At 47.1% G+C, this 25505-nt stretch overlaps 1 protein-coding gene across 3 annotated transcripts in view; it reads right to left on the bottom strand.

Moving 5' to 3' along the window:
* The window catches only part of Ccdc60 (coiled-coil domain containing 60), a 96406-nt gene extending 85106 nt beyond the window's left edge, over positions 1–11300 (bottom strand). For all 3 annotated transcript variants that reach the window (XM_090320222.1, XM_090320223.1, XM_090320224.1), the window contains exon 1: positions 10860–11300. In XM_090320222.1, coding sequence (XP_090176348.1) covers positions 10860–10946 — 87 coding nt within the window. In that variant the 5' untranslated portion in view covers positions 10947–11300. The remainder of the gene's footprint in view (positions 1–10859) is intronic.
* Positions 11301–25505: the final 14205 nt, after the last annotated feature.

Raw genomic sequence — 25505 nt, 5'->3', positions numbered from 1 at the left:
ACACACACGCACGCACGCACACCCACACGCACACACATACACACACACACTACGAGCCAGGCATCTACATTTGTATCATGAGGCTACGTCAGGGCAGAATGCTGCCCATTACTTGATATATTTGGCAGTGATAAATGGACTTTTCTTATTTCCAAGCAGTGAATTAATGAGAAAATGTAGACAACTACCAAAAAAGTATTTCCTTCCTGCAGACGTCTTTGCATTCGTAAATGTTCCAGTGTCTATTACATGCCAAGGACAAACGGGTCTTTTTTCTCATCTGCCCCATTGTTTTAGATCCTTCCCAGCGTGACCTTTGGTCAGCTTGACCTCAGGAAGAGGGGCAGGCCTGACCTTTGGATCCAGACAGAGCTGGGTTCAAATCCTGGCGTTGCTGCTAACACACACCATCTCCCTCCCTTGAATCTCAGACTCCCGGTTCATCCAACCAGGCTTCACAGCCTTCTCTCTATCGCTCCGCGGAGCCAGTGGGGCAATATTTTAAAGTACGGTCTTGCTGTGTGGAGGTTAAGTGAAGTATCAATTTCCAGCTGCCTTCCATGACTGAAGAAGGGAAAGGAGAAGGAGAAAAGGAGGAAGAAGAAGAGGAAGCAGAGGAATAAAACAAAAGGGATAAAAGCAATTAAAAGAAAACAAGAGTGGAAGTAAGGGCCCTATCTTCTGAGCAGGAAACAGACTAGAAACCTTTTGTTTTCATGGCAACCACAAGCAAAGCAGTGAATTGCTAAGACAATGTCTTCAAGGACACTGGAGAGCTGAGGAAGCCAAGGAGACTGAAGGAATGGAAGTTCCAGAGGGCGGAGTGCTTGACAACACAGAAACCACAAAGCAACGGAGTGGCATGGTTACGAGTGCTAAGATATGCATGCACATGGCCAAAACCTGCTCACCTGTGAATCCAGTCACACACACGCACACACACACACACACACACACGTTGAGATGAGTAAATGTGAAATTTTCATGGTAACACAGAACTACTGACAGGCTTCTACCTTGGAATCCTGGCATCTGGGGATAAAACTAAGCTATTTCCTTCTCTAGGACCAGACTACTCCTAAGGTAAAGAAATCGACTTCCTTGGAAAATTCACATCAGGATGTCTAGACGGCTCTCCTGGACATCGTGCCATCGGGCACACTCCGTACACAAGCTGCAGTGTAGCGATGTGGGCAGGAACCGACCCAGAGACTCTGCAGACACCTGGGTTGAAGTCCTGAGAACTAACCACAGGCAGATGAGGGAGACACGAGAGAACGTGCTTCATGGCTTCATGACACAGAGCCCATCAGGGAGCGCCAGGGAACCAGGAGGAAAGAAGCCAGGGCAGGGGCAACTCCAGGGTAGGCGCAGTCTTGACCAGGAATAGAGCTCCGAGAATGGCTCAGGAAGATTGGAGTGATCCTTCCACTCTCCCCAGCCACCTGGCTAGGGTCTCAGGTGTGTACCACCACACCGGCTTGTAGGGGTCGTAGCATCTCACTGACCTCCTTTGGACCAGGGCTGGCCTGGAATCGTCATCATCTTCCTATTTCTGCCCCCCTCGGTACTTGATTCATTTTATGGCCACACACTAAATGGTCCACAATGAACACATATGTGCCTTATCACGGAGCTCCTCTGATGATGGAGATTCGTGCTTTTGTCCAGCTTTTTCATATGAAGATTGATGTCGATAGACTGGACCTGAACTAGTTTGACCCTGTGTAAATTTTGTTTGTACATATATAATTTGAGGTTGGCACTTAAAAGAATATGGGTCAGTTGGGTGCCAGTGGGTCGAGCCTGTAATCTGCCGCTAAACCTAGCTACTCAGGAGGCTCCGTTCTGAGGGTGGTGGTTGAAGAAGGCAGCCTGGTTACAAGCTACTCAAGGCTTCTAAAAGAAGAAACTATTTTTTTTTGCCAGTTCTGAGTCTTGAACTCAGGGCCTGGGCACTGTCCCTGGGCTTGTTTTCCTCAAGCTAGCACACTACCACTTGAGTCACAGCACCACTTCTGGCTTTTGCCATGTATGTGATACTGAGGAATCAAACCCAGGGCTTCATGCATGCTAGGCAAGCACTCTACCACTAAGCCACGTTCCCAGCCCTAGAGATGATCTTTCTCCCCATTTTGCAGGTCAGGAAACTGAGGCTTGGAATGAGAGCTGGTTTTTCCTGGGCCACACAGCTGGGAAATAGCAGAGCCAGGGCCCAGGCAATGCTGGAGAGACTCAGAGTGAGCAGCGGCTGACGAGCGGTGCTCACACGCTGGACAAAAGGCTTCCAGGCCCCTCGGGGTCTCTCTGGGATGACTTCTCTGCAACCAGTGCCCACACAGAGCTTTCCAGAACAGGGAGGTTGGGGGGATCTGTTCACTTGCATTGCTCTGTGTCCTTAACCAGAGACACAGACATTTCTTTGGCCTGAAATCTCCCTCTACCTGAGCCATTGTCAGAGTGCTTCCCCACCCTGGGAGGAAAAGCTCCGGGGCTTCCTGTCAGCTTGGGCCTCTGCCACTCTGCACATTGGATTTGGGGTTTGGTTTTCATCTTGAACCTGGTTGGTCTTTGTAACTTCTCCCCATGTAGAGCCAGTACTGTGCTTTGTTGAGAGGTAGATGTTGTGAAAATGAACACGCTCTCTGCAAGAACATTGCCTGAGTTGCATTAATAAAGTGTAACTTAATATCAAGTCCTTCATCAACTCCTCTCCCACCCCCCATCCATTTTGGGGAAACCCTGGACTCGGTGCTGCAGCCTGGAAATAACATTCTGTTAAAGCAGAAAGGCAAATCTTTTAGAAAACAGCCATCAGGAATGCAGAAAAATCCCGGCACTCTCTTTCCCTGGAGCCATGAGCATTGCAGGCCTGTCATGGCTGCTGGAAACCCCTGTGATCTTCAGCATTTGGTTCTGGCATCATCTGGGTCACTGTGCTATATCAGTCTTCTCTAACGACCTGTTTACCCAGTGCACACAGTTCCGGACAGACACCCATTACCACCTCGGGCAGACGGCAGGGATGGCAGCGCAGGTGGGAGAGGCCGGGGTCCCTCTACGTCTAAGTGGGCAGGCTGAATAGTATTTTTCTTTGCTGCTTTTACACAGATCCAAGTCTTGCCATAATTAAAGATGCTAATGGAAGCCTAGGAGGAGGAAGGATGAATGGTATTGTTGGGTGTCATGACAAGGGGGAGAGGGAAGGGGAGGGAAGAGCGGGGGGGGGGGTGGAGGGGGGAGCCAGAGAGAGACTTAATGCACAGCTTTCAATCTCTTGGTAAATAAAATTTAAAAAATGGCTTTGTGGGAGTCACATTTTTAAAAAATTTCCGGTGAATCAAGCTGGCTGCTAGGGAGTCTCTGACATCTGCCCCCACCCCTTCACTCAGCACAAGAAGAAGACAGTTTTCTCCAAGTGGACATAAAATCATGGGAGGGGTTCAGCTTCCTCACAGGCCAGTTTGCAGCATGACCAGTTTTCAGGATGGCTGTGGGCGACCACCCAGGGAAGGCCTGCCCCCGTGAGGCTCAATACGTTGAACAGATTCTTTTAGTGCCTGCATTGTGACTCCAGGAGACTGAGAGAATGGCTACCATCTAGGAGGAAGTAGAAACCACCACCAGACCTGCCATTTTCTACATTTCCTCTATGGAAAGAAATGTAAGGAGCACTGAGAGAGAGGCCGGAGTGACGCCACATGGCTGAGTGGGTGACCTGTCTGATGTCTGGGGGAAGGGGTGGAATTGCAGGTCACCCAGCAGGACTGTAGGTTTTGTCTGGGCTGGGGTTGCTGGCGTGAACCAGCACATGCTCCTCCCAGACCTGGTCTTTAGGAACACTATCTTAAATCTTCACAAGACTCAATGACAGGTGAGAGACCCAGCATCAGAGAGAAGAAACACAGGATCTCCAGTTACAGAGAAAGGCCAGCTGTCTCAGAATTAGCATGCTAAAGTGCTACAATTCTAGAATGATCTGCTCCCGTGGTCTGGGTGCTAAGTCCGTGGGCTCTGACAGGAGGGTTGTTCCAATCAGCCAAGGAGTCTAGAATTTTTCTTTTTTTTTTTTTTTTTTTACTGGAGCAACTGGAGCAGAAGAAAGGGAGGGGGGGCTGGGGAGGCTCTTGGTTTAGGAGCAGGGAAGGAGACAAGATGGGGCTATGGGAACAGCCAGGCTGCCTCTTCCTCCTTTTCAAGGCCAGGCAGAGGGGCTGCCTGCTCAAGTTCCATCCACTCACATTCTCTCACATTTCTTGCCACCATTCAACTTTCCTGAGTCTTAAGAAGCCTCTTTTCAAAAGGTCTAAAAATACCAGCGAAGTGGTGTGATTAGAAGAGGGAAGGATTAGCTAATAAGCAATCACACAACATAGGTGACAGTCATGTGCTAATTACTTTTGGGCTAGTTTCTTGAAGGGCTCTTAGAAATGGAAGATTTTAGTCATGGTACCCTTTTTCTGTTCCTTTCCCTGAATGCCATCATCTTTGGAAATAGTATTTAAAACATTTTAATGTTAATATTTGATATTAGAAGGACGTTGGCTTTGATTCCCAAGTAGAAATACGGAGAGACAATATTATTGAGCACCTACTATGTTCCAGAGGCTTTTCCTAGCTTTAGGTCATCAATTCTCCTAACGGGGGAGCTGTCACTATATCCAGGTGAGGGACAGGGAAACTGAGGCCTGGAGAATGACTTTGCCCAAAGTCACATGACAGTGTTTATGAAGTAACTGGTACGTTTGGGAGTCCTACCCACAATGGCTGCTACCAGAGCTTAAGGTTCCCCAATGTCATGAGCCTGGGGTGGGGTAGACAGCCACACCCGTGTCCTTGTTGAAATGGAATTTAAGGCTACTCAAGGTATGGTATGAGTCACCTTACTTGGTATGCAGAGCTATCCTTGGTCCTGACCACAGAGATGAAAGACAAGTAGGTGGCCCCGAACCCCCACCTCCCATATGGGGCTCTGGGACAGACTCAAAAGGGGGGTGACAACCTTCTTCAAGGGGCTCAAAATCTAGTAAATGACCAAAAAAGAAACAGGCAATTACAAAGCAGAATACACACACACACACACACACACACACACACACACACACACACACAAATTTGGCGGGTCATGGCTTAGATTCAGAGCAAACTCATTTAACTCAGTATTTACTCAAATTCTTCAACCCAATTAAGCTGTTTACAATTATCAACATCCCAGAACCCCAGCCCTCATTAGCTGGTCCTATCTTCCTCTCCTTTTTTTTTTTTTGGTTGTTCTTTGGTTGGCTTTTTTCCTAGCGTGTCTTGGTAGTATACTGAACCCAGATCAAAATCTTCCTTTCTAGGAATGTGATTTTAATTAGAAATGGCTGTAAATCTTCATCAAAATGGCATGATTTAAAAACAGATCCCTGAGATGCTCTGTTCAAATAGACACGTGGTATCAGCTTGGGTCCCAGATTCGAATGTAAACTCAGTCACCTGCCTGCCTGGCATCGGCACTGCTCTGAGGCTCAGTCTACTTTCTGCAAGTTGGGGTTTAGAATCACACCAACAGCTCAGGATTGAGGAGGGCTTTGAATAACATATACAAAGCTCCTTGCCAACAATAGGTGATCAATACATAATAGTGGTCTCTAGGGTTACACGGCAGGGCAAGAGTCCAGAAGTTTCCACATAGATTTTGTGCAGAGGAAGAGAAAGAGATGAAGGGACCAGAGAGGTTATATGGAGTGTGTGTGTGAATCACAGCCAGGGAGAGTATGCACACTGAGAACCAGCTCTCTTACTTCCTCACCGGGGTTCTGCCTACTCCACCAGCAGTCAGGGCTCTGTCTGGGAGCATCTGACCACAGAAGGGAGGAGCTGGCAGTTTCCTGGCGCCATAACTCTGAACTTGTTTTATATTCTACCTAGCCCGCAGGCTCCTCTTTCTGTCTCCAGCAGAGTTGGCTTGGCTTTAATGTTAATTAATGATTGCCTGTGAGACAGCTAAATCCCAAAGGGATCAACGTGCTCATCCAGGTCTTAACTGCACATCTATTGTGTGGCAGACTCTGCTGAGGATATGGCTGGTGTACACCCGGTGCCCGGCCCTGTGCCCTGTCCCCTGCCCCCTGCCCTTGAACCATTTCTAGTTTGCCAAGGAAGCCACTGTGTTGAAGGAGGAACTTGGTACGAAGGAGGCCTGTGCCTCGGTTTGAAAGGAAGGGCTTTCCTGAGAAAATGACAGTTAACACCAAAAGAAACCCAGGTCCTAGGAGCGGGGGGGGGGGGGGGAGGGGGAGGGGGATGGAAGATTTTAGTCATGGTTCTCTTTTGGGAACTCCATTTAGGCCTCAGTAGGGACACATGGATGAGAGATGAGACCGGGAATGTGGCAGGGCAGGGGATCTTTCTACACCTCATTAAGACACCCACCCTCGTGTGGAGAACAGTGGGGAACTGTGATTTTACTTGGGGGTGCAACATTCTTCATTTGACAACCCCCTTGGATGCAGATATCCTTGCTCTGTCTATGCAGAGAGAAAGTGGAAAGAGTGACCTGTCAGAGCTGTCCTTGGGAGGAATGTGGGAGATGGGGTGCCAAGAAAGGATCTGTTGCTTGAAGGAAAATAGTGACCCTCCCCGCATCGGCCTACCTCTATATCAGGAAGGAAGTCCTGGCTTATCCGCATCCCTCTACGGTGTCGAATTCCACTCCATGTCTGCATCCAGCTAACGTTCGAGATTCACATCTGAGGCCTTCCCTGCACAGAACTTGACTCTTTCTCCAACTCATAACTACATCATCGGTGGATTTAACCCATCCCAGATCAAAAGATTAGCTACTTGAAAACAAATCATGTTCTTACTGAGCACGCATAAACTCTCCCTTGCAAAGATTCCCTAAGCGCCTGGCCTTAACAACAATTTAAACGGCCCTTACATGGCGCTAAGTGTTGTAAGCAGCCTACAGACGATTTCGAGTACACAGAAGGATGTGTGTGGGCTCTGTGCAAGCACGCCATTCTACAATGGGACTTGGACACACGTGAGATTTGGTATCTGCCCATGGAGGCGGGGGGGGGGGTGCGAGTAGGGGAGGCCCTGCAACCAACTCCTTGACTCAGTTACTTATGAGTATCCTCTCCAACCCAGATGTGGGTTCCTTGGGAGAAGACCCCAGGATTGACTCATCTGGGTGTCTCCAAGCCATCTGTCACATAGTAGGTATTCAATAAAACCTGTCACATAGTAGGTGATCGTACACCAGCTTACAATGGGGTCCTGCTCTTGCTCTTCCCTACCTTTGAGTTGCTGTCCCCACAAACCTCCCGGCCACCCCGAGCCCCTCCCAGAATTCATCCCAAATGTATAATCCTCCCCCGCAACTTTACAAGGCCCAGAAACCCCAGCCCACCCCCAGTCCTGCTGGCTGCTCACCAGACACAACTGATTGTGTGAGTTATTCAGTAACAACCACCGATAGCATGAATTCCCAGTTAGGCAAAATTATATGACATGGACACTGATCCCCTCGAGAACTTTTCTCCACAGAGTCAGCAAACAGGAATTTAGAAGAAGCGCCTCCCTCTCATAATACAGGCGATGATGGTCTTGAATTTAGCTGTCAGAAAGATCCGGGAGGGGGGGTGGAATAGGTTGTTTGACTCCGTCCAAGAGAAGTTTAATTGGCGCCTGTCATGTTTTATGTAAGTGCCACTTGGCACGGAAGGATCCATCACCCATCCTTACAGAGCCTGAATTTAGCAGCTAATGGTCGAGTCTATGGAGGTTTGGGTGGATGAGGAAAAGGAATCAAGGCCTGGTTTCCCTCTACAGTCTTGCAAAGGCTTGCCTCACCAGAATTTCCATGAACAGATTCACCAGACACCTCCCATGCCCTAACGATTAGGTTTTTAAGAGGGTGAAATGGAGGTGGGGAGTTGGGAAATAAAGATATTCAGCTGCCTGGGTCCCTTTTCGTGTCAATCGGGTGTTTAGACTGGTGTCATGTCAGATAGTCTTCTATGGCTCCATGTCTTAGAATTGTCACTTGGTACAGACTTGGAGTTTTGTAAGTCTAATACTTACTGAAATTGAATGAGTGGTTGAATGATTGACTACAAAATGGAATGAATGAATGAGTTCTCTGCTCTTCTCTCAGCCCTCAAAGCTTTCTGATGGGCTTTCCAGGCACCACTATGGACAATTGTGCTCAGGCTTCCTAAGTGAATGTGTGGGGCTGGGAGAAAAGATGCTGTCTCCTTTTGTGGGGTGCCTTTTCCGAGATTAGTCTCTGGCAATGTGTGACTTGGGGTCCCCTGGTATTTAAGTTTCTGTGTTCTGCAGTCATGTCAGATACACACTGGTCCTGTCATTCTTGCAGTTAGCCAAGAATGGCAGCCCTGCTCTGGCAAATGAGAAGATAGGGGAAATTAGCTGGCCAGGTTCTTTTTATTTTCAGTGCAGAAAACTATTGCTCTGCTTCTCCCTCCCCTCTTTCTGCTGGGTCATGAGCGCAAGGCCTGGAGCTGTGGCAGCCATTTCTGTCCTCACAAGGGAAGAGCTCTTGAACCCAAACTCATCATGAGATCGAATGAAGTTAAACTTTAGTTTTCTTGGAACAAGTTTGAAAGACTGAAGTTCAAAGCCCAGCCCTGCTCCTTGCTGGCTGGACGCTTGGGGATAAGGGCTGTGTTCACTGAGCCCTCTTCCTTAAGTAAAGGTTCATACCTTAATGCCCTGTAGAAAGTTCTGGAACATCTCACACTTTTAGGGAGGGCTGGGCTCAAAATAAGGCATGTGGTAACTACTCTAGTCCTTCCAACTGCTGTCTCAGTAACAGCTGTAGTTATTAGTTTTATTTTCCTCAGAAGTCATCCCAGATCTCTACTGCCCAGAGGACTTGGTCTCTTACTAGCTGACTCATTTACCCAGCATCCCCTGGTGCCTTCTCCCCCCCCCTCAGTCCCCGAGGTCTGCTCCACTGCCCTCCTCCTTGAGGGAGGGTCGCTCTGATCTCACCCTTCTCCTCTGCATTCATAGATGGCAGGAAAAATGTCTCAATTACTTACTTACATATGTGGTTTGTGTCCTCCCAAGATACAGTATACACGTGTGTGTGTGTGTGTGTGTGTGTGTGTGTGTGTGTGTACACACACATACAAACAGTCCGGGGTAGCTGCCCCTGGTCTTTGTTCCCACAATGCCCTGATACTTCTCCACGACATCATTAATCACCTTGCATCAGCATCATCACCACTATTATCACTATCATTATTATTATTATCTGTCTCATCCCTCTTACTCTCCAGCCCAAACACATTATCCTATCTGTCTGTCTGTCTGTCTGTCTGTCGATCTCTCTATCTCTTGGAAATGAGTCTCATTTTTTATATAAAAAGCAAATGTGTAACACATTACAGAGATTCCATAAATCTTTGCTAAACAAATGAAACAGCAATAAAACTAAAATTGAGGGAGTACTTACTCAATGTTAGAAATTGTTCTAGAAGCTTTGGCATTCATAAAGACACCGAATGCTCACAGCATCCTGGGGGGGGCGGGAAGCCGTGATCTGCCCACTGTGTAGACCACAACACAGAAGACAAAGACGTGTGGGGCCAATGGCCCAGGGCTGCAGGGATGTGAAGGGGCCGGCCCTGGGCCAACCCTGGCTGGCTGCGTGCACGGCCTCTGTACCAGCAACTACTGGTACTTCCACTTCAGGCCTCATCCCTTCTCCTCCCGCCTAACCCAGAGGGGCTAGTGGGGATCCAACTGGCTCTGCGTAGCATTCAGAGATGGAAAGGCGAGGTAGAAGGATGCATCTTGCAGAATGAGCAAGCTCAGAGGGCTACAGAGCAATGAGGGGGGTGCACAAGCACGTTCACCTTTGGGGGTAACCTTTTGGAGACCACACATAAAACACTGGGGAGTATAAAGCCCCTGCTCACACTCATTAGCTCCCCTCACCCTGGTCAGTATGGTTCCTGGGGCCTGCGGCCACAGGGTGCAACCTTGTACTGGGCCCGTGTGTGCTGGTCTTGCCTCTCTCCCTACAGTGACCGGTCTGTGACAATGAAGAAGTCTGAAAGGTCTAGATCAGGGCATGTTTCTAGTTGTGGCCTGCCCAGACATGTTCCTGTGCAGAGAGAAATGACGGACACCTGGCCTTCGGTCATGCCACTTCTTCCTTATCATCCCCCGACACACCATAATGTCACACCCCACGCACACAGTATCCAGCATTAGCGTCATGGCAGACCTTTCCCCTCTCCACCTTCACTCAGTCCCTACACTGGCTCTTCCTGGGTGATGTGCCATTCTCATGCCTCCCACAGGAGAAAATCATGGCTGGTGACTTTCACCTGTAACCCTAACTACTGAACTCAAGAAGCTGAGATCTGAGCACAGGAGCTTGTAACTACCGGGGGCAGAAAAGTCCATCGACTCTTTATTTCTGAGTCATCAACATAAAGCCAGAAGTGGGGGGGTGGCTCACGGGGTAGAGCACCAGCCTTGAGAAAAAAAAAAATCAGCCAAGTGAGAGGGCAAGGCCCTGAGTTCAAGCCCCGGTACCTGCACATGCACAAGGGATACAGCCAGTCTACCATCACACGGCCACATGGAACCCCTGGACCGTGACACTTTACAGGCTCCTCTCTGGAGCCCAGTGGGTCTCTGAGAAGAAGTTCATCCTCCTTCATGGCCCAGGCTCTGTGGTGCCATTGCTGGTTTATCCCTGGACCTGGCTAAGTCCTGGATAACAGGCCGACCCAGCCTCCTGCTCTGATCAGTGAGACCATCCACTGGTGGCACGGATCTATGTCTGTGAGGGGGTTCTTGCAGGCGTGAGGGGTGGGGGAGACACTCACCTGAGTGGGTTGCTGCTCTGAGGGGTAGAAGGGCCATATGGCCCCCGCATTGGAGGGGCTCTGCGACTTCTTGGCGGCCTTGGTCATCCTGGCAATCCGTCCCCAGGACCTTCCAGTGAGTGGTGTGGAGGGCCTCAGGAGCTTCCCCCTGTCTTCAGAGGAGTCTGTGTCCCCGCAGTGTGCGGCGGGCTGTCATCGGAGCCGTCCCCAGAGTCAGGCCAGGCGACACCACACAGGCCTGCCCCTCATCCGCCCTTCAAGAACTTACAGACCTTTTTTCTAAGATTTCCCCCTTTTGTTGGGGGGGGGGAATATATTTCTCTTCTAGAAGCAAAATAGAACTTGAACTAGAAAATAAAATAAAACTCCAGTGACATAAGCGGCATTCTCCCCCAAGGTGAGGCTCCACCTCTCGTCCCTAACAGCCAAGGGCCCTCCCGGTTGCCCGGCAACGGGGACGCCATGGAGGCCGTCCTCATTGGCTGGGGCTGCTGGGGGCGTGGCCTCTGGCGGGGCGGGGCGGGGCCTCAACCCCTGGGCTGTCAGGAGAACCCCTAGACCAAGTTCAGGTGTTTCCAGCCTTGCTGCAAACAAGGCTGAAAAAACCTGCTCATCCTGTGAAGCCCACAGAGAGAGAGAGAGAGAGAGAGAGAGAGAGAGAGAGAGAGAGAGAGAGAGAGAGAGAGAGAGAGAGAGAGAGAGAGAGAATGGAGATGCACACAGGTGCACATATAAATACACATGAGTGTGTTATGAATATAAATGCAGAGATGCATTATGACATTTATTCAGAGCCTGGTGTGTCCTAAACACTGTCCAGAGTGTTTTAACCTTGATTACAACATTCATAGATTCTGCACAGCAGCCCTTCCGGGAAGATGTTTTATTTAGCTCTTTGACACACTGAGCAACTGAGTCACAGAGACATGAAAGGACAGGGAAGTAACCCAAGCTATCAATTCAAATCCAGAACTGCTTGATTCTAGAACCCAAGCCCTCTACCACTGGCCAGCAGTTTGATACCCAGGCCTTGTGAACACCGGTGTCCAGACATGGGCAGCTCACCACAGGTGGTGAAGGAGTGAAAGGACAGTGTACAGGAAAGTGGATGTGTGTGGGGGTGGGGTGGGGAGGTTTGGAGAAGGGCCACTTCTGCTTCCCAGTGTCCCTCCCCTGCGAAGAAATAAGGAAGAATTCTCACTGTGCTGCACCCATTTCATAGCAGACAATTACTAATATTTACAGGATCTTCAGCTCTGTGCAAGGTCCTCTATGGAGCACTTTACATGCATTAATTCATTTAACCTTTCCAATAGCTTTGGGGGGGGGTGTTTTATTTTATACTGGATCAACTTAGCTCATTTTTTCCCTCCATCTTGAGCCATGAAGGATTCTAATCACATCATGGACCCATCTTCCTTGGGAGTGGTTCACGGCAAGAAGACCCCCACAGAAGGCTTTAAAATGTGTCACTCCACAGCTCCAGCTTCCTCCCCCTTCTCTAAAGACTGAATCTGATCATCCCCTTTCTCAGGAAATCCCAGCCTCCTGCAGTATGCAGCTACCAAGCACTCTTACAAAGACACAGATAAACAGAATTGTGTTCTGAGGATGGGCCAGCGATGAAAAAAGGAGACAAGAGGGAGAAATAGCCAGCAGCCAGCAGAATGGACCAAGAGCCATCTCCAGCCCACTTGCAGGATAGGCCTGGTAAACTGAGTTCCATCTAGCCTGGTAGGATCTAAAGAAATAAAATAGGAGTAAATGCATTTTTAGCAGAGCGTTGTGTTGTCCTTTGCACACATACAGGATTTCCTGCGCACATGCCTATCATGCACTTTGATTGCCTTTTCTTCTTTCATCTCTCCTCTCTCTTTCCCCCAGTAGGCTTCCTTTGGGTTTCATATCCTTCCCATCTCCCTCCTATGACAGGAAACACGTGATCTGTGTCTTTGTGAGATTGGCTGCCATCTGCATCCACTATCCTTCTTTGTAACTGAGGCAAATCGTGCATTTTTCTTACCCATCCATGCACCGATTGGCACTGAGGCTCATTCCCTAACTTGGCTGTTGGGGAACAGTGCAGGGACTCGGGCTGGGCTGTAATGTCAGCTGACACAGGCCCTGCGCAACCTCGACGAGAATGGTGTTGGCAGTGATGGAACAGAAAAGCAAACGCAGAGCACCACGTCGGGCACAAAGGGCTGAACTCGTTCTTTCTTGGGAATTGGGAGTAGGAAGACTTTTAGAATTGAAAGGATTTCTGTTCAAATCCTGGCTCTGTCAGTTGTTGCCGTTGTTTGGTTAGAAGAGCTTGGTCAAGTCACTTCACATTCTGATGGGCACTGTTACCACGCAGACTCAGCTACGGTGACAGTCCCATCCATCTGGCACTTGTTATTGGGAAGACTGAGAAAATATGAAGAGCCCTGTGCCTGGAAGGGCTCAGAAAACTGCAGGGGGTGGGGGAGGTGGTGTTCATCTGCTCCTTCCACAGATTCCATGGGGAGCCACGAAGCTGTGAGCCCTGTTCACAGCAGCTGCCGTGACAGGTGTATGAGCCTGTCCGTGGTCACGGGAAGCGTGGTTCCAGCGCTCACAGGGCAGTGGTGGCAGCGGTGTGGTTAACCGTCCCTTCCCCACTGGCACCACAGCTCTCCCGAAGTGGAGCTCTTCCCTCCCATCCTACCCAGAGCCACCTCTGGACATAGCACGCAGGTCCCCACGTGTCACCCTGGGCTTCTTGGTAAGGTATTGTGGGATCTCTAAACCAAAGGCATAGCTTAATAGTCTCATCTTCACTTACTCCTTAGTGCACTGGGGTTCAGTTCATAGGGTTCAATGCCCTATGTTACCCTCAAAGAATCCCCAGCTTTGTTCATGAATCTGCTGTGGCACCCCGAGGCACCCCGAGGTGCAGTCTGGGCACCACACAGCTGGAGGACTGGGTTCAGTCTTTCAGCAGAGCGGGCTGGAAGCATGATAAAACAATGACTGGGGTGGAGGGGAACCTGTGCACTCCCCCCTGCCCCTCACTTCCACAGCCATCCACTTCTGCACCAACTTCCACGCAGGACCCCGGCCATTGTCCACTCACCAATTGCCCATCAATTACTGGTTTACTTCCTTTTCCTATCCCACGTCCCTGTTTTCCTTCCAGTGCTTTCTCACAAAACACATAGCTAAACCTCATCTCTGCTTCTGGGAAATCCGACCTTGGTCAGTGTTGATTGGGTCAGGTGAGGAAGCCAATCCAGAGAGGGCCAGCCTTGAACTTGAGCCGCAGCTGGTTCTGTGGTCCCCTGATGTATCTTCTCTCCTGGCATATTACATGGGCTGGGACCACCAGGTCCCCAGATGTTCTTCCTGCTCTCATGGACTTTTTGAAGTAACTCTTGATATCCCCCCCCCCCACATCTTTTAAACACTGCAAGGCCAACGTGTTTTCACATATGCAAATGCATCCTCCAGCAATGAAATATTTGACAACCCAAGCTAGAGAGTGATTGTTTAATTCTTAATTCCTAGCTGATTTATGCAAAATATAAATGGGAGGACTCAGAGTGACAAGCACCCTCTCTTCCCAATTTACCCCAAAGAAAGACATCCAAGGGGATTAAAAATAGACATAACAAGCAGAAGAAAAATTTGGGAAAGTGTCAGACACCAGATGGGGTAACTGAAGTGAAATCCCAAAATCTGGTAAACACTTGAATTTCAGTCAGTAATACATATGTTTGGCATTAAAAACCTATTGGAAAAAGTCATCATTTTAAAGAATATCTTTAATATGCTTTTCTGTGTTGCATCTAGCACCCAGAGAACACTCCTTCTGGGTATTTTTACTGAAATGTCAGCACTGGAGTTACAAATTATGGGGCCCAGGGCAAGAATAAAACATGGGGCTCTCCTAACACCCGGTAGCTGGCAATGTATTGATGGATTGCTTCCAGAATGAAACACCACTGGATAAAACACCTCTACAGATGCCAGTACTTGATCAGATTAGAGAAGGATTATCCCTGTGCCACCTATCCCCCTGGGGAGGGGGTCTCCATGAAAAGAAAAGAAAACAGAATAGCAATCTGCCTTTCCACCCTCTTCTTCATTGTTATTGTTATTATTATTAGCAGTATTAATATTAGTAATAGTAGTACTGTGTTTGAATTCAGGACTTTTTGTGAGGTGCTCTACCACTTGAGCTATGCTCTGTTTTCTAAGAAGGGTAAGACCCTTTTTGGAAGTCTGGAACCAGATTTGAACTGTGATCCTCCTACTTCCACCTCGTGTGTATGTGGGATTACAGGTGTGAGGCACCATGCCTACTGGCTTCTTTTTATACTTCGTTATGCCTGGTGCAGTAGCAGAGAAGTAGTGTGAACCCAGGAATGACAGCAAAATCTGTGATTAAATATCTAGGGTGGGATTCCAGCGTCCTCACCAGTGGTGATGTCTTAAAGCATGCCATATTAGAATTCTGGAGCTGTAAATCCCATTTTACAAATGCACAACTGAAAGCAAAGTCTGGGATTTGGTGATGTGTTCATGGTGGAGATGGAGAATTCAGATTACTTTTTTTCTTATTCCAAATTGGGCAGTTGATTTCTCTACCCTGTTGCCATGTCTTCCTCTTCTCTCATGGGGTATGTGTGGTGTGTATTTGGGTTCAGGGCAGAAGAAACCACACAAGACCAGCTCTGCAAGCTCTGTCAAAATAATCAGACAATCCGGACTTTGGAACTACTTTTGAAGACTAACTTCTGCAGTCATCTAGAGAAATAAAGCCTTTTTCTGCCTTTTTTTGAACTCAGAGCCTGGATACTGTCCTTGAGCTTTCTCAAGGCTACTGCTCTACAACTTGAGCCACAGCACTACTTCCGGCTTTTTCTGTATATGTGGTACTGAGGAATCGAACCAGGGTTTCGTGCATGCTAGGCAAGCACTCTACCACTAGGCAGAACTCCCAGCCCATAAAGCCTATTCTTTAACATCCAAATCAGATGTTCCAAGCTCTCATCCCAGGCAGACAGTCATCTTGTTCAGGTACTACCATGGACTTCCAGGTGGAACATAATTTCTTCACCAGTACTCGCTCTAGCCTGCCTCCTGCTAGACTCAGTAGAAATATACCATCCTGGGGGGGAGGGGAAAATTAAAAAAAAAAAAAACCCTCCAGGTTCAAGGTCCTCAACCTTGCCTGTGACCCTATTTGGAAACACAGCTTCAGGATGAAAAAAATTACACCATTTCTTCTGACCGCAGTGATTGTTGGATCAAGGGCTTGCATATGTGGTTTCTTCCCAGAAACAGTTCATGAATTGAAGGTGGTGGGGTTGGAAGGTGATAGTTCCTGTGCACTGGGGTCTGGGGTCTGGTGGGTGGTCTCTTATGTCACCAGGGGCTGTTCTCAGGGAGGGTTTGGGTCTCGTCACACTTCTGAGTTGCTTCTCAAAAGGAGGAGTCATTGTAAAAGCTTGCATCCCTTCCTTTCCCAGCTGCATTTCTCCCTTCCCTTCTGAAACTGTTAGGATTTGAATTCACTACGATTGCTTTCCTGTCCCATTCTCTCTCTCTCTCTTTTCTCCATCCTGTCCAGCCTTCCCTTGCAGTTCTTTTTAGACCTTACAATTCAGAATTCACAATCCAACAGTAAGTTTGGATGGTAATTTTCCTACCCATTCCTTCTTTCAGATGCCCTTGTTTAGACAGACTGCACGATCTTGATTTCCCAGTTTCTTGACAGGATCTTCCTGGAAGGGCTTCTCCCTTCTCCCCCCCTGTCTTCAAGTTTGATCCTAGGCTACTATGTGCCACGTGTTCAAGGACAGCCTAGAGACACACTACTGTTTCCTGTCTAGCCATTGCCTGACTTTCTGTCACTGTGGTAGAAACTGTCTCTCTCTCTCTCTCTCCTCTCTTTCTTGGCTTCAGTGACACTTCTTTCTCGATAAATTATTCTCTTTCCAACAGATGTTGAGGAGTCTGACATTTGGAATATGTAATAGTCGCATTCTCACATAGACCTTCATCAGACAGTAGCTGAAAGAAGAAAAAGAACTCAGTGATGTGGAGAAGCAGTGCTCAATTTGCATATCCTCTGTCACCCCCCACCCTCAGCCATTCTTTTCCTTGCCTGTAGTTTCTGTTGTTGTTGTTATTGTTAATTCAAGTTTTGTTTGCAATCTGGGATTTTTTTTCCCCAAGTTTCCTTTTCAGACTTCTTTCCCCCATTGGGAAAAAAAAATATCATGGACTTAAAATCAAAATACAGCAACCACAGAGGCTTTCCTCCTTCTATTGACAAATATTTGTGGTGGGAAGTCTGTCAAGATAGGGAGAGCTAAGAGGCAACAGCCCCAAAGACTTTCTAAGCCTGGCCTGTCAGTGGCATGTGACATATAACCCAAGTGTTTATGCTCCAGCCTCTGTGTGCTGGGGTGGAGAGAGGGGAGGCTTTAAGAGGTTTTGCCTAGGGGAAGTTGGTTAGGTCATGGTTGGGGAAGAGATTAGGTAGTGTTTTAACAGGGTCCTCACTAGTTCAACTCCAAAGTTGTTAGGAAAACAAATGAGCCAGAGCCCTGAATCGTCATCACCTTCTACTTCCTCCTCCTCCTCCTCTTCCTCCTTTTTTCCATTCTGTCATGCGATCTATCTCTCTCTCTCTCTCTCTCTCTCTCTCGCCTACCTTCCAGTCTGTGCCTTTAGCCATGATAAGTTAGATCAAGCTTACTGGCTGAAACCATTACACAGTTGCTACTCTGGGCTTTCTGCTTCTAACAATGTAAGCCACATAAAACTTTTTCCTTTATAAAGTACCTAGCCTCTTTTGGTTTCTTCTAACAATGGGAAATGAGTGAGTACAATTGCCCCTACTGCAGTGTATTTCTTCCAGATATTTTAAATCAATTTTTCCCCCAGAAGCATACTTATGCTTCAAAATAAAAATAAGCTTCACGAAAATTTTGGCTCTAAAAGTAAAATTTATCTTTGAAAAAAATGCATTTTCTTTATAAGGGGTGAAGACAACTTCATGGTTTCTCCTCTACACATGTAAGCAAGTCTTTTTTAAATAATGAAATAGTGTAAGAAGTATATGTGTAAAAATAAAAAATACCATTCTTCTCCTTGCCCAAGAATCGTAGCTTAACTTCTTGGTGTATATCATTTCATACTTTTTCTATTTACACTTCTTATCTTTGTTATTTCTATCTATACCTCCTTCTCTTTGATATTTCTAAACAAAATTGCATATATTAATTTTTAACTTTCTGATATCTTCTCTCCAATGAGTCTTAATTTATACCACTGGGTTTTCAACTTTTTTTTGTACTGTAACACATGGTGAAAAATATAGGCTGTGATTCAATACAGTCTGTGTACAGTACATATATACTTATAATCGAAGGAAACATTTCATGAACCAGTACTCACCTCTATTATATACGCTGTACTCTACTATTTTTCTATTTTATTCCCTTTCATTTTTAGGAAATGATGTAAATTGGTTTCTAGACCTACTAATGGGTTGTGACTTGCATTCTGAAAAACCATTTCCCTATGCTGCAATTTTAATGGCTTTCTTATATTTTGAACTCCATAGCTTTTAGGTTGCATGGAATCACAGAGGAGGTCTGTTCTGGCCTCTTCATTTTATATGCAGAGGAGTGGAATTTTTTTAGTATCTCCGGAGCTGGTAACAGAATCCCCTGGGTGGGGCAAGAATTTTCTTTGTGAAGGGAAATAGCTCCATAAGTACTTAAATGGAGAGAGGTGCTGGGCAAGAAAACACGGAACTGCACTACCCTGAAATACACCTGGATTTGGAACAGAGAGCCTTGGGGCAGAAGAAGAAGGGCCAATGGCCCTTGAGTGAGCAAGATGAACAGAAAGCTTTTAGAAACAAGAGCATCTAATGCTGCATTTGTGTGCCGGGAGCTGGTGGCTCACTCTGTAATTCTGTCTACTCAAGAAGCTGAGATCTGAGGACCTTGGTTTGAAACCAGTCTAGGCAGAACCGTATGCCGTGTGTGAGATTCTTATGTCCAATTAACCACCAAAATGTTAGCAGTGAAACTGTAGCTCAAGTGGTAGAGCACTAGCCTTGAACTAAAAGGTTCAAGGATGGCAACCAGGCCCTGAGTTCAAGGCCTAGTATTGGCACAGAAGAAAATTAATCTGTTTTTTATCAAGACATTCAACTCCAATTGGATTAAAGCAAACTAAGCTATGACATATTGTTGACTGATGAAACCAAGCCAAGATTGTACGTGGCACTTTGAATTTTGCCAGTGAAATTCTGTCTCTTCGTATATATCTTCCAAAATTCCACCTTGCTCTTATATAATTCCACCTTGCTCTTATATAATTCCACCTTGCTCTTATATATTTTTCTCCCCTCCCTGCCACAAAGAGTAGTTGGCTGGTTGGAATCAAATGACCACCTTTCATCCAATCATTGTAGCCAGGCGGGATCTGATTGGCCAGAAGGGATCACGTGCTAACCCTTGGAGCCAGCAATGGCTTTACATCACATGACATGACGCTGTTTTCCCCAGATTGAACTCAAGGACAATCAATGGTGGAGTGCAAACGTAGTTTTCATACCGGTACCTCCTGCCAGTGGTAGAGGGTAAGAGGCTGAGTTCCTCGTCCGTCCTCCTCCATGCAGATCTGAACATCAAGATGATCCTGACACAGAACTAAGAACAAGATGGTAAGCACCTGTTGGAATTCACAGAGGTCCTGTGGAGGGCACCAGATTTTCTACAATTTGTACAAAGGTTGTATATCAATTTTCCCTCTAGATCTTAAAGGAAAGGAGAGAGTCTGCAGACATCTGGGTTGTATATATGAGCAAACTGAGCTATAGGACTGTTGGTGGACCTTCCCAAAGTCACACAGCTATATATACATATCCATCTGTATGTATATGAATATTACTAGAGCCAGGACTGAGCACAGTTCCTTTTTGCAGTTTAGCAATGTTTCTTCTCCCCTCTTCCCTCTCTTCACCTTCCATGTGCCCTCTCCATGTCTTCTTTTGTAGCAGGTGACTTTATGAGCCATTTCCCAGTCCTTGGAGATGCCTGAGGACTCTGTAGAGAGCCAGAGGAAAGAATGTCCATGGGGGTTTGTGTCATTTAAGAGCTGAGAAGCTCAGGTGATTCTGGAAGCAGGAAGCTCCAACCACGTAGACAGAGCCACAAGTAAATAAGGAGCTGTGGAAAGGGAACTGGTGGCTGAGAAAGGGTTTAGTACTTATGACTGACTTCCTATTTGCTCATGTTTTTGTGAATGTTATTTTAGAGACCCTTTACATAAAAATTGGTTGGAGGAACACTGAGTTGTGAACTTGTGGGAAGGAAAGAGGGTTGGCGGTGAGGTGAGAATTACCAGCGACATCCTATGAAGGACCTTCAAGTTGATTCATGAATGAGGGAATAAAAGGATGAACGAAACAATACTGTGTTCATTTGCCCGGACTGCTGTAATACGGTGGCTTAAATAATACAAACCTGGGGGCCGGGAGTTTGGCCTAGTGGTAGAGTGCTTGCCTAGCATGCATGAAGACCCGGGTTCGATTCCTCGATACCCCCACATACATAGCAAAAAGCCGGAAATGGTGCTGAGGCTCAAGTGGTAGAGTTCTAGCCTTGAGAAAGTCCAAGGACAGTGCTCAAGCCCTGAGCTCAAGCCCAGGACTGGCAAAAAAAAAATTAAGATAATAAAAAATGAAAATATTAAATAATACAAACCTGTTTCACAATTCTGAAAGCTAAAGCTCCAAGATCAATATTGACCACAGGGTTGGTTTCTTCTGAGGATTGGAGCGAAGGTTCTGACCTGTGGCTCTTTCCTACTTTCTCTTGCTTTGCTTGTTATCTTGGGAATGCAAATTCAAACTTCTATCTTGGGGCTGATATTTCGAAGTCTGGTGAGTGAATGAGTCCAGATCTCTCCTCATAAAACCCTGTCTTGGTGGCTAAAATATTCTAGGCATAAGATTTTCTGACTAGTTTCTCCATGTTAGGCACAGTTTGATTACTAAACACTTGAAATAGTGCCTGTTAGTAGTGATATAAGATTACATGTCTAGCTGTAAGTATCAAAAATTCCTTTAGGAAAAAACAAAACAAGTAATGACTCAAAAACAAAGTTTGTGTGAAGACTGTGAGAGAGTAGAACCACTACGTTCTTCTAGAAAAGAGTGAGTGGGTGAGGACGGGGCCCCATTGGACCGTGGCCCATTCTACTCTAGCATGATCTCATCTTATTCTAACTATTTACATCTGTCTCTACTCCATTTCCAAATAAAGCCACATTCGGAGTCTCTGAAGCTTCACAGTTTAGAATTTTGGGGGAGACCTAGTTTAACCCGTTTTAAGAGGTAAGTGGGATCCGTGACAAAGCCGGACCCAGCCTCATGAACGAGACCTGTCTGACTACTTGTGGGAGACCAGCCATGGGAGGAAGTGTAATTGGCTTCAAAGTGCACAGAGTTAATTGTCAATCTCACCTTTCAAAGTGCTTCACAACCATGTTTAGTCTAGTGTTTGAGACGGGACGGAGGTCAGCTTTTGACTGTACCAGTACCTCGCCGTGTGACCTTGAACAGTGCATCTAACGCTCTGAGCCTAGATCCAGGAAATGAGACTGCCGTAGCGGGCTTCCTGCCCTGGTGAGGAATCAATAAAGTGGAGGTTGGCAAGCACTCTGTCTGAGCACACAACTTTTAGACTTTATTTTTATATTTCATTGATTTATCTCTGGTCCCAGCTTTTTTTAAATTTGGATGTGGAGCTTAAACTCAGGGCCTGGGCACTGCTCCTGAGCCTTGGGAGTCTCCTGGGGACTTTTCTTCAGCAGCTGGCTTCAAATCTCAGTCCTCAGATCTCAGCCTCCTGAGTAGCTAGAATGACAGGCGTGAGCCACTGGCGCCTGACCTGTCCCAGCTTTTTACCAGTCTGCAGTGCGTAGTGTTCAAGCTTTCTATTCACTTGGGAGTCTCTGCCTCTCTTTCCCTTTCTCCCTCCACCTTTTTTTTTTTTATTTCCCTTTTCATGTCTCTTAGTAAAGCCAGGTCTGCCTGGCCAGGGGCGGGCGTGTTTCACAGATTCATTTTACTGTCACTTTACAGGCGCTGCTCTCTGGACCATTGCTTTCCATTTCCCTTGGAGGGGTTGTGCTCTCTGCTTCAGCAACTCTTCTTCCTCCAGCTGCCCAGACCCTGCTACACTGCCCCTCTGCTCAGCACCCAGCCTCTCCCTGTGGCCCTGAAGGCAGCCATGGCCGACTTTTATGTAGATTTAAGAACAGCTGCAGGAAGGTGGAAGGGGAGCACTGTGTCTCCCCAGGGAGTTGGTAAAGGTTCCCAGGGCCCCTGGACAAATTCAGTGCTCACTGGCAGAGTGGCCTCTACTCTGTCAGCATCCATGGTGCCTGGCCTGAAGCCCCCACATGCCTCCACTGCCCGGCCCAAAGCCAATCTCTGTGCATCCCTATTGTCTGGCCTGGACTGGCAATGGCTGGCTGGTAATGGAATTCCCTCTGCATTCAGGAAAAAATTTGGCACCATTATTGGGAAACTATGAGGCCTTATGGTATCTGTATCTGCCAGGGTTTATCAGAGAAGCAAAACATATGTAATGAAAGGTGATGTTTGTTGATTAGAAGGGCCTGGGGATGGAACAGAGGAGTCCAGACTCCAAAAAGTTGACGGTAGAGCTCTGGTATGAATCTGACGCTGTCTATCCCATAGGACAGCGTGACGCTGTGTGCCTATTCCATTTGGAGGCAGGAAAGTTCACTAGTGTGGGCCGATCCCCAACGAGGGCTTTTGTGCTGCCTCATCATATAGCACAAGGTAGACAGACAAGAGGTAAGAGAGCTCTACTGGTGCCCTATTATCCTGGCACCAGACCCAGCCCTGAGAGTGCAGCCTCCTGGTGCAATCCATTCACCCCTTAAAGGTCTCATCTCTTCATACTGTTACAATGGCCGTTCAATTTCCATACTTAATGTTTTGGAGGGCAGAGACAATCAAACTGGAATGATGACTCCAAAGACTTGAAAACCAGGAGAGCTGGTCGTGGAAGTCTGGGTCTGAGTTTGCAAGCAGAAGAGTGATGCTATGCAGAGAGAGAGACAGACAGACAGACAGACAGACAGACAGACAGACAGACAGACAGACAGAGAGAGACAGAGACAGAGACAGAGACAGAGATGCAGAGAGACCTTCCTTCCTAAGTCTTTTTGTTCTACTCAGGCCTTCAATGGATTGCAAGAGGCACACTATACTGGTAGTGCAATCTGCAGACATATCTAGAAATAATCTGGGTGCCTCCTAGTCTAATCATGTTGGCCCACTGGGTCATAAAATTAACCACCACGCCTTTGGTTTTCAATCTAGTTCCAGTTGACACAAGGCTTTACCATCCTCTGCCTCCCCCTTTTATACAACAAATCCTGCTTGCATCTCCTCCAAGAGGCATTCCTTGACTACTCTTCCCCCAGGAATAAACTAATCCCAAAGCGCCTACCCTCATAGAACCTCTGCCACCCAACTCTGTTATTTTCTTTATTATTTTTTTCAACTGTGTTATTTTCTTCATAACATGGGATCATCTGGAATTCTTTTGCTTCTTTTGCTTATTCTCTGTCTTCCCAAATAAATGGCAAGAGTACAAGAGACCGCACTGCCTGGTTCTCTACTATGTCTACTTATACCTGGAAAAGTAGGATTTCAATAAGTAGTTTTGGGAGAATGAACATGGATTATTATTCTGTTTTTGAGACAGGGCCTCACAACATAGCCCAGGCTGGCCTTGAACTTGTTATCCTACCCCTGCTTCCTTACCGACACACTCTACCACACCCAGCAGATGCTAAAGTGAACGGTCCGGGTGTTCTGCCATCTTGACTCCAGGGTAAAACTCAGACGACCATTGTTTTTATCTGTTCAACTTCTTCTCTCCAGATTTTTCTTTAGAGATTTCACCTGATGACATCCTCAACTCCTGTTCAGAGAGACTTCAGACCCTGCTGCAAATTTGTCCACGTGACCTGGGTCTAGCCAATCACTGTTCCTCATCCTCCGTCACCAGAGTTGATCAGTTCTAGGAGCTGATGGCTTAAAGCCTGGAAGCACTGGGCATCATCTTTTCCATCAGGAAAACACCAACAGGTAAGAGCTGACAAGAGTTGTAAAGCCTGAGTCTAGCCACCATGGATCAAACTCCAGATTGAGCCACGTCTGTAATTCCATTTAATGGTGGACTTTTCTAATAGATTCTCTTTTTGGCTTAATGCCAGTTTGATGTAGGGTTAAGTGGTTTGTAACCAAACATGTTATAATCCTTTTAATGATCCCTCCTCTTCCTTCTCCTCCTCCTCCTCCCCCTCCCTATTATATACCTCAGCACATCCAGGAGACCACCAGTGGAAAAACTTCCCCAGGAAAAAAGAATTGTGTTTTTTTTCAGCCTTCTTCATCGCCTCAAAAACCTTGTTCTAAAGCCCCAGTGGAGAGGTTTATAATGGCCAATTGACAGCCACCGGCCCCGCTGGAGAATGTGTGCCAACAAATAACTCAGGCAGGCCAAACTCCTAAGGATTTTCTAATGATGTGAAAAGACCTCAGGTTTCTGTAAGGCAGAGGTCAGCGAATTAAAATTCTCCCAGGAGCTAAGGGCTTCTGAATGCTTATTTCCAATAATCTTGTTTAGGTCCTGGGGTAAATAAATCTGTCTATTGTTTGGTGTTATTCAGCTCTCAGCACTGTTGGTAATTAAGGACTTGGAGGGTGGAGAAATGAATGAATTTCTTAATTAGCTCTGTTCTGGCTGATGTAGAGGAAGAAGAAAGGGCCCTCGTGGGCAGGGGCAGGGTGGTCTGATCTGCCCTGGGAAACCAGGATGGCATCTTGGCAGCTGGTGACTGAGTGGCGGAGGGGCGGAGATCCGTCCTCATTAGTCTGATCAATGGGCACAGAGGGAGCTCTGGCTGGGCTGTGTGATGGGTTTGCCTGAAACACAGAGAAAACCAGAGGAAATGGTTGATTTTGGGGGTCACCCTATGTCAACAGTGCCCTAGAGGAAGGATTGCTCATTTGCTCCCTTCCCTGAGCCATGACTGGGGGTTGAAAAGAGGATGAAATAAAGCAAATCTTTCTTTCTAGATGGTCCTGTAAAACCTCCACCCCCCTCACCATACAGCGTTGCAGAAAGAGGTTAACATACACCAAAAATAACAAGGAGATCACGAGAACAGAGCTGCCACATGTTGAATATTCCCTGAGGACCCCACGTGAAACGGGGTCCACACATGACTTCTTTCTACGTGTGTAGGAAGTCTGCGTTGTGACAACGTCTTACAGGTGAAGGAGCAGAGACATGAAACAAGGTTATGCATCTTGCAGGAAGTCTGCCAGGCAGAGCCTGATAAAGTGAGCATTTGTATCCACGTCAGGCTGCCCACAGAGCTGTGTCCCCCTCCCTCGTGACAGCGGATCGCTTGGCTTGTGCCTTGGTAGCTTGCTTACTCTTTGACCCACTCGTGTCTCTGAGTCTTCAGTGGATCCTTAAAATGAGGGTAACGTGTATGTACCAGGGTTCTTTATGCAAACAACAGAAACCAGACTATGGCAAA

This window comes from Megascapheus bottae, chromosome 28 (genome assembly GCF_031878675.1).
Source record: "Megascapheus bottae isolate mThoBot1 chromosome 28, mThoBot2.hap1, whole genome shotgun sequence".
Classification (NCBI taxonomy): domain Eukaryota; kingdom Metazoa; phylum Chordata; class Mammalia; order Rodentia; family Geomyidae; genus Megascapheus; species Megascapheus bottae.
Note: the sequence above shows the minus strand (reverse complement) of the source record. Positions and strands in the feature narration are given on the sequence as shown.